The sequence below is a fragment of the Vombatus ursinus genome, unplaced genomic scaffold (assembly GCF_900497805.2).
Source record: "Vombatus ursinus unplaced genomic scaffold, bare-nosed wombat genome assembly UNPS02002195.1, whole genome shotgun sequence".
Lineage (NCBI taxonomy): Eukaryota > Metazoa > Chordata > Mammalia > Diprotodontia > Vombatidae > Vombatus > Vombatus ursinus.
This window is the reverse complement of record NW_020941973.1, coordinates 1,070-11,012: the sequence shown is the minus strand read 5'-3', so window position 1 is coordinate 11,012 and position 9,943 is coordinate 1,070. Positions and strand designations below refer to the sequence as shown.

Below are 9,943 nucleotides of genomic sequence, written 5' to 3'. Positions count from 1 at the left end.
CCTAGTCCCTCTTAGATTACTGTACAGGAGGGTGGCCTAATGGTCCTTGTGGCCCCCCTGCTTGTAGGTGAAAACTGAGTATTACTAGTGGTCTTTAGATAAGCGTGGAATTGTCCAGATCTGAGCTGTAGTTTTGAAAAGCAGACCTTTCCTGGAGTCAGGATAAGTAATAAGAAGTAACAATGCACAGAATCTTAGGCTATGCAGTTGGTCCATGTGGGTACCATGCATTTGCTTTCATGTACACCATGAGTCAGACATAACTGATTCTCAGGCCCTCCCCTCATTCCTTCCTGCAGGCAAAGAGGCTGATGTGGTGCCCATCACACAAATCCCAGACCAAGGAGCACCAGGAGGCCCTGCAGCACTGACAAGCGGCCCTCCAGAACTCATAGACACCCTCAGTCCTACAGGTAAGGAGAAGCCTCCTTTGCTTCCTCTACTGGAGGGCCATTCATCCTCCTCTTTGGAGATAACACAGCGAATCACCTCCCGAGACTGAAGTGAAGAGGCGTTTGAGAGGGGAGTTTGGCATCATCAATAATTGCTTCTTTGATCTCCTTTCCTGAGCATATCATGTATGACCCTCTCTTCCCATTGGGAAAAATATTTTGGGTTTGACCAAGGTGGGTGTCTCTCTGTGGTCCAACTAGAGCAGGCCAGCCTAGGAGTTCTTCTGCCTGAGCATCTGTTGCATTTCGTGTTCTCACCTATCTTTTGTCTAGAATTCATTTGGATAAAACAAAGATATTGGTAAAAAATAGACCATATCCTTTCAGAATTTTTTTATATTTGGTAAATTTCTAATGAGAACTGGAGGCTGGTAGCCAAGTGTCAAAGGTAATGACCTATTTTGCTTTGGGACCTTTTCCTTCACTAAGGCTCTGTCTAAGCAAGCTAACTTTTAGAATTTTCATTGGAGTCTATACCAGCCCAGTTCCCTATTCCATGTTCCTGGATTGGATATCAGGGGAATTTCAAGAGGAATGATCTCATTTATGTCCCCACATCAGTGCTTTCACCCCTCATTCAATTCATTCATTTATTCTCCATGCATGCATTTAGGGTTAGGATTATTCATTCCTCAAGCCCTTGTGAGGTCAGGCGATTCTCATGATTTAAAAGATGGATCTTGGGATGAAGCAGGTAACCTTTGTATGACTGTGGATCTGTTCATTGATCTATGTAGTCACCCCCAAGAGTAGCAGCAGCCATGGTCCCCAGTGATGCCCTTTGGTTGATGAACCTACTCATCAGGGAAGAGATGTCCATGTGTACCATTGAAGGAGAAAGTGAAGTGGTGGGGCTATCTCCCCAAGGAGGAATTGGGTTATTGAGGAGAAATGAGAATGAATAGCCTCCCCTCCTTCCTTCCCTACATCCTTGCACATGTCCCAACCAAGTGCTCAGTCACAGCATTCCCCAGCAAAAGCACCCAGGCAGAAAGTTCATCTCCCCAAACCTGTGACTCCCCAGGGCCCACCACCATCTCTGTGATCAGCTCTGTCCAAGCCTCTTTTTCAAATGCTCCAACAGAGGCAGTTGCCATGGAGACACTTCCTTCTACTCAGCCCACCAGCCACCACGTTCCTACTGGGACAAGTGGCCAATGAATCGAGACACCTACAGAATCTACCTCTTCTTTAATAGGAGCCACTGCTGTGCCTAAGACATCTGCAGGAGTGAACATGGGCACCAGGAGCCTCTTGCTTCCCTTGACTTCAGATGAAACCACAGCTACCTCTGACTCAAGTACTCCATTAAAGACCAGCCTGCCTGGGACACTTTCCTCTCCTCTCCCAATGATCACATCGAGAGCACACACAGCTACCATGAAAAGCACCAGTATGGGACCAATATCAACGTCAATCCCACCAGATGTTCTCTGGACGACTGCCTCAGCTTCAGGGATGGGCACCAGTCCCCCTGCCTCCCTGTCTTCCTCTCCTTCATCTTTCAGTGTCAAAGAAACAGGGAAAAGCCCTGCACCAACTCCAGTGCAAGCTGAGGTCACTACCCCAGAGAAGCCAGACACCCAGACACAAACAGAATCTGGCTCAGCTGCCCGGCCCACTCCCGCTGTAAGCATCATCCCAACTGTTGCTGGAGGAGACACACGTACATCCTTGGCATCCACAGAAGGGAAAACTGGGCCCATAACAATGTCTATTTCCTTTGTGGAGAGTACGGATAAACCCTGGGCAACTCCCAGAGAGCAAACACATTCAACGGGACCCCCAACTCTTCTATGGCCAGAGACAATTTCCACTGTTGCCCCTCATGATGTAATACAGGAAGCCAACCACTCCACATCCGCTAAGACAGGAGCCCCAGCAAGCCAAACTGCACCGTCTGCCACTGATCCCACTGAGACCTCACAGCCTGAGGGGGTGACCAGTTCAATTGGACCAGTGCCTGCAGATGCAGCTTTTCCTCCTAGTGCCAGTCCAGGAGACATCCTAGATTTCATCACTCATGACAACAGGCAGCCGGGTAGTCGTTTGGCCTCCGTAACCACCCCTGTGTTTGAGACGAGTGTGGGGGGCAGTGCTGCAGAATCAGCTGTTAGCACAACTTTCCCTGCTGAGACTTCAGCTGATGTCCAGACAAGCCATACTAGAGAGTCCAGCACAGGTCCAGATGGCTATGCCACTCTGCACCACACCCTCATAACCGTAGGGTCCAGGCTTGTAGCAGAAACAGTCTTGTCCCCTGTGACAACAATGGTACCTTATGATACCTTTACCAGCAGTAGCTCTGTAACTCCTACAGGAGAAAGGACAGACAGCAGCACGTCCTCTACCACATCTGAAGCCACATCTCTTACCATGACTTGGATGGGCAGCACCTCTGCTTGGCCAAATATTCTCACTTCATCACCCCTCACAGCCTCATCTGGTATTATTCACATGCCTGAGGATACCAGCCCAGCTGCCCCTACCACAGAAGGTACAAGTCCCATCCAAAGCAGCAAGGTCATAGACATTGTCCCTCATCTTGGGCCCACTCATAGCCATGATCTCCCAAAGACAGTGGCAGAGAGCAGCACTGGTGGCCTACCAACTACTTCCTCATCACCTCAATCTCCCGTGTCCTCAGCCACCACTACTGGAGGACCAGTACTGTTGGCTACTTCTACTGGCTCAATTCCAAGGGAGATGATGACTCATGATATCCCATCTGAAGACTTAGAGGTGACAGCAGATCTTTCCTTGACCACCTTGGACATGGTGGCCACAGCTAGCACTGTCACAGCCACAGTGGCAGAAGACACGTCTTCAGTTCCTCCAAGGTCCAACACAGAAACTCGAGTGAGCTCAGACCTACCTCCTAGTACCAGCAGCTCTAAGGCTGTCCCTGAACAAAGCACATTCGTCTCCCAGCCCTCCACCACAGCTCAATCCATGAATCTTACCACCACTGGGGCAGATATCACCACTACATGGCCACAGACTCCTTCTCCTTCAACTCCAGTGGCCTTGTCTGTGGTAACTCACATGGCGGAGGACATGAGCTCAGCTACCGTTACCACTGATAAAACAAATCTGTCCTTCAACAGCAAGGTCACAGGCATGGCTTCTCTCTCTCCTGTGACCACACTCAGTCCTGAGCTCCCAAGTACAGTGGCAGAGAGCAGCACAGATGTCCCACTGACCCCTACTTCTCCTAAAGCTCTTATATTCTCAGACATTACTCCTGTAAGAACAAGCCAATTGAGCACCTCTGCTGACTCAACTCCCTTGGGGCCCACAACTCATGGTGTCCCATCTACAGACTCAGAAATGAGCTCCAATCTCCCTCTGACCACCTTAGCCATGGTAGCCACAGCTAGCACTGACATAGCCATGGTGATGGGAGAGGTATCATCAGCTCCTTCAGGACCCAGGCCAGAAGCTCAAGCACACACAGTCCTGCCTCCTGGCACCAGTTTGGGAGAGATCTCAACAAGTTCTGAGCCCAAGATTCCCAGAGAGACAAGCCCTGCCACCCACCAGCCAGTCGTGACCACAGTGACCCCCACTAATTTTGGACAAGGATCAAGTCTAGCTGCTGTGACACTGGCTGAGCCATCTGAAACTCAAAGAGCATTGGTTAATGAAGTTCCACAGGGAAGTGACACCGAATCCCCATGGTCTCCTATTGAATTTGAGACTGCTGGAACAAGGACCGTGACAGCTTCCACTCTGGCCTCTGGACTGGGAAACATCCAGGTTTCCATGGGCACTGTGTCACGCTCAGAGGCCAACAGGACGTCTTCCACCCTGTCATCTTTCTTGGAAAACCCTAGGACACAAGCTGCTAGTCCTGAGAGAGTAACAAGCACTTCTCTGGTACTGTCCACTTTGTCAACTGAGAAATCACTGGGAGCAGATACTGCTTCACCAGCCTCTGTTTCCACAATGCTTTCTGAAGTCACTGCACCAAGGGCAAATGCTCAAGGGTCTGAAAGTCAGAGCACAGCTACCCTGGAAGTCAGCACAGCTCCAGCAGTAGAGACCAGTCCTGCTGTGACCTTGATCCCTCCACGGTCAAAGGCCACAGCTTCGATCAGCATAGGTATGGAGACTACGTCAAGTTCAGCTGCCTCATCACCAATAAAAACAAGTTCTCCAAGTCTAGTTGACATCACCTTAGGTGAACTTTTCCTGGAGCCCTCCACAAAAGCAGCAACCGCTAGCCCTGTCCATGAATCTCTGAGCCTGAGCACACATATCTCTCCTACTGTTACCACTTCTGCAGCCTTGAAAAGCTCCAGTCCCCCTGAGACTGCTCCCTCTTGGGAGGGATCAGAGACTGTCACCTCAACTGTAGGATCAATAGAAACATCAACTTTAGCTGTTACTCTGTCTCCAGCAAGGATACAGGCAGCCTGGACATCATCACCTCCCACCCCAGCATCCCCAGCCTTAGCGGGCAGCAGTGCCAGGGCAGAGACAGCCTCTGTTTCTGCCCCTGTACGTACCAGCTCCACCCTGTTCACAAGTAAGCAGACTTCTAACTAAGCCTCCTATTTAGGGGATGAGGCCTGGGAGGAGATGGATGGGTGGGTTCTGTAGTAGAAGGAGAATCATATCTGGGCAAAGGCATTAATATCATTTCCATTGAGTTTCTCTTTGGATATCTGTTTTAGGCTACTCTAAGGCCTTGACTTCAAGGCTATGTCTGTTGGACCAGTGTCATCACTCCAATCTGCCTCATCTCTCAATGAGAAGGCAGTCTAATAGTCTCAGCTCTCAAAGCTCCTCTGCTTACTTGTTGCTAAAATTAAGATATTCCCAGTTAGCTTAACATATAATGGGATTGTCCAGTACCGAAGTAGTGCTTTGGAGGAAAAATAATAGAAGGCATACATTTTGGGGTTTCTAATCAGTAGGGACAATGTATTTTCTTCGGGTGTCCCAGGAATCTGACATGACTGATCCCTAAGCCCTTCCCTTATACCTCCCTGCAGATGGTTTGGGGCCTGTCACTCATATTCCTGACCATGGAGTGCCAGGAGGCACTGCAACCCTGACAAGTGAACCTCTGGCACCTGTGTCTGCTGTTGGCACCCCAGGTAAGTGGATGGTTCCTCTCTCTTTCCTCTGTTGGAGGTTCAGCATTTCTGGGGTCTCATTTCCTGCTCTTTGGGCAGTGACTCATTGGTTCATGTTTGTAACTTCAGAAGAACAGGCTTCTGAAAATAGGGTTTGGACTTAGGTTTCAAGCCATCAAGGATTATAGGATGAGAATCAGGAAATTTCATACTTGGAGGAGACTTGAGTGATCATTCAGTCCTACCCATAACTGCAGGAGGATGCCCACTCCAGCCTAGCCAACAAGTGTCTCCACTATACTCCACCTAACTTTTTTTTTGTGTGTGAGGCAATTGGGGTTAAGTGACTTGCCCAGGGTCACACAGCTAGTAAGTGTCAAGTGTCTGAGGCCAGATTTGAACTCAGGTTATCTAACTTTTTCTTGAAGACATCAAGGAGAACCACCCACTTCCTGGGGCAGCCTCTCTCACTTTGGGGTAGTTCTCATGGTTAGAAAGGTATTTCCTGACATTGAGCATGAATTTACCTCTTTGATCTTTGTAGTTATTCTTATTGTTCCACCCCCAGGGCACAAACCAAGCAAATGGAATCTATCTTCCAAACAAGAATCATTCAAATACTTGAAGACAACCATTATGTCCCTTTTGAGTCATCGCTTCTCTAACTTAAAGTTCCCCAGTTCCTTCAACAGATACTCATTTGGACATGCCTTTGAGATGCTTCACCTTTCTGCTTGCCCTCATGGGCTCATACATCTAGAACCTGAAGGGACCTCAGTTGTCTAGTTCAAGTGTCTTAAAGTAGAGAAAATGGATACCCAGGGTGCACCTTTGCCCAAAGTCTCACAAGGAGTAAGCATTAGAGATGTGGATTGAAGCATGTTACTTTGAGATCCTTCCTAAAACTTGATACCCAGATTTTCCTGTCCTATTGCTTTCTCTAATAAAACCTGTGGCGTGATAACAACTTTGGAGAAAGATTGGTTAGGACTAGGACAGTTATCTCTCACCTAGACTAACTTTCTTTTTTTTTTTTTTTGCGAGGTAGTTGGGGTTAAGTGACTTGCCCAGGGTCACACAGGTAATAAGTGTCAAATGTCTGAGGCCAGATTTGAACTCAGGTCCTCCTGACTCCGGGGCCAGTGCACCACCTAGCTGCCCCCTAGACTAATTTTCTATCCTAATTCATGTCCCTACCCCAGATATCAATGGAACTGAAGCTAAGCATCAGTACGTTCTTAGCTTATCTCTGTTACACAAGCCTTCCTGGAATTTGCATGACTTAAAAAATGAATCTTGTGGTGGAATAGGTTCAGTCAGATGGGAGCTTCACAGACTAATGTGGCCACCCCAGGATAGCATAGCGGTGTGTAGCATAACTAATGTGAAAACATGTGCCTACACATTAGTTATGATGTAAAGAAGAATTAGAACCAATAGGAGGAACCACACAAAAGAAGAAACAAAACGAAACAGAAGAGAAAAAAGAGCAAATAGTATGCTTTGATCTGCATTCAAACTCCATAGTTCTTTTTCTGGATGTGGATAGCATTTTCTGTTGTGAGACTTTTGGAGATGTCTTAGATCCTTGCTTTGCTGAGAAGAGCTAAGTCTATCAAAGTTCATCAAACAACGTGGCTGTTACTGTGTACAATGTTCTCCTGGTTCTGTTCACTTCACTAAGCATCAGTCCATATAAGCCTTTCCACATTTTTCTGAAATCTGCCTGTTCATCATTTCTTATAGCACAATAGTATTTCATTACATTCATATACCACAACTTGTTCAGCCATTCCCCATTTGATGGGCATCCCCTCAATTTCCAATTCTTTGCCACCACAGAAAAAACTGCTATAAATATTTTTGTACATGTGGGTCCTTTCCCCATTTTTACGATCTCTCTGGGATACAGCCCTAGAAGTGCTATTGCTAGGTCAAAGGGTATGCACATTTTTTGTAGCCCTTTGGGCATGGTTCCAAATTGTTCTCCAAAATGGTTGGATCAGTTCACAACTCCACCAATGATGCATTAATGTTCCAATTTTCCCACATCTTCTCCAACATTTATCATTTTCCTGTTTTGTCACATTGGTCAATCTGATAGGTGTGATGTGGTACCTCAGAGTTGTTTTGATTTGCATTTCTCTAATCAATAGTGATTTAGAGCATTCTTTCATATGACTATAGATAGTTTTAATTTCTTCATCTGAGAACTGCCTGTTCATATCCTTTGACCATATATCAGTTGGGGAATGACTTGTATTCTTATAAATTTGACTTAATTCTGTATATATTTTAGAAATGAGGCCCTTATCAGAGACACTGGTTGTAAAAATTCTTTCCCAGTTTTCTGCTTCCCTCCTAATCTTGGTTGCATTAGCTTTGTTTGTGCAAAACCTTTTCAATTTAATGTAATCAAAATTATCCACTTTGCATTTCATAATGTTCTCTATCTCTTGTTTGGTCATAAATCCTTCTATTCTCCATAGATCTGACAGGTAAACTGTTTCTTACTCTCCCAGTTTACTTATAGTATAATCCTTTACATCTAAACCATATACTCATTTTGACTTTGTTTTTGGCATGTGGTAGGGTTTTATATTTGTTGTTTGAGGTAATAGGAAGCTATTGGAGTTTATTGAATAGAACAATGACATGGTCAGACCTGGGCTTTAGGAAAATCACTTTGGTGGCTGAGTGGAGAATGGACTGGAATGGGAAGAGTCTTATGACAGGAAAACCAACCAGAAGCCTACTGCAATAGTCCAGGCATGAGATGATGAGGGCATATGGGAGAGATGTTATGAAAGTAAAACCTATAGACCTTGTCAACAGATTGGATATGGGGGGCGAAAGGGTGAGTACTCAAGAATGACCTCCTGGGTTGTGAGCCAGGGTGATTGGGAAGATGATGATACCTTGAACAGCCATAGGGAAATTAAGAAGAGATGAAGGTTTTTTTGGAAAACAACGAGTTAAGTTTTGGACATGTTGAATTTAAGATGTTAACAAGACACCCGGTTCAAGATTTCTAATATGCAGTTGTCCAATAGGAGTGGTGAGATTGGGATCACCAGAGAGCTTCAGGGTGTATAAGTAGATTTGAGAATCATCAATATGGAGATGAGAATTGAATTCATGGGAGCTTATGAGATCACTGAGTTAAAACTCATAGAGAAGAAAGAGAAGAGGGCCCAACTCAGAGCTCTAATGTAGGGCACCCACAAATAGCATTTGTGGCTTAGGTGAGGATCCAGCAAAAGAGACAGAGACAGGAGTCAGATGGTTAGGAGGAGAACCAGGAGAGTAGGGTAATGGAATCAAAGGCTGCTGAGAGATTAAGAAGAATGAGGATTGAGAAAAGGCCACTCATTTTTGCAATTAAGAGATTGTTAGTAACATTAGAGAGGAAAATTTCATTTTAATGATGAGGTTGAAAACAAAACTGTAGAGTTAAAAAGAGAGTGAGAGGAAGAGAAATGGAAACACTTTTTGTAGATAGCTATCTCAAGGACTCTGACCACAAAAGAGAGGAGAGATAAGGAATAATCAGGGACAGAGGGGAAAAAGTGAAGGTTTTTCTTTTGTTTTGGGGTTTTTTTTGTAGATAGGGGTAGTAGGGAAGCAGCCAGTAGACAAGCAGAGATTGAAGATAAGTGAGAGAGTGGGATAATAGAGGAACATTCTACTATGTGAAGGATGAAATAAAGAAAGCACATATTTTGGAGTTTACAATCAGAACATGTGGAGATAATATATCGTCCTTTCTACCCTCCAAGACTGTGATATGTGCACTCATTTGTTCCTACAGGTAGTGAGGTTGGTGTAGTGCCTGTCACACATAGCCCAGACAATGGAGCACCAGGAGGCATGGCAGTACTGACCAGTGGCCCCCTGACACCTGACCCCACTGTCGGTCCTATGGGTAAGTAAATGCCTTTTCTCTTTCTCCTGGGTTGGTATTCACCCTTCCTGGGTCTTTGTCTCCCAGCTTTGAGACAAGGTATGGATTCATCTTCACAGTCTGAGAACAGGACACTGATGGGGGAGTTTGTAGTTAGATCACAACACCTGGCAGCTTCATCTGCCACATTAATTTCTGCCTTGAAGTATGTTGTGATAACAGCCTTTGGACGAAGAGCTGCTGGGGGATTTTGTATGTTTCTTGTATTCACTTGCATGTATATGTATTATTTGCCCTGTTAAAAGTCAGCAGCAAGAGGGTAGGGGCCATTTTCATTCTTGTCTATGCATGCCCAGCACCTACAACAGTGAGTGTCAATCAGGGTAGCTTGATGCTTAATATGACTGTTGATTGATTGTTTGTTTGACCAGAATAAGTATCCACCGGACAGTTTGTCTGAGCCTAGGTCCCCATCTCATCTTGTGCCAAGATGTAAGCAGAGA

General features: G+C 45.8%; 1 protein-coding gene across 1 annotated transcript; it reads left to right on the top strand.

Moving 5' to 3' along the window:
* Window positions 1–201: 201 nt before the first annotated feature.
* Window positions 202–9,539, top strand: LOC114048480 (flocculation protein FLO11-like; the record flags this gene model as incomplete). The annotated part of the gene is made up of 6 exons (XM_027869408.1): window positions 202–220; window positions 300–413; window positions 1,903–4,983; window positions 5,453–5,557; window positions 9,348–9,461; window positions 9,528–9,539. Coding segments are annotated over exons 1-6 (3,445 nt in total), but the record flags the coding sequence as incomplete, so codon positions are not given.
* Between the last annotated feature and the right edge of the window lie 404 nt (window positions 9,540–9,943).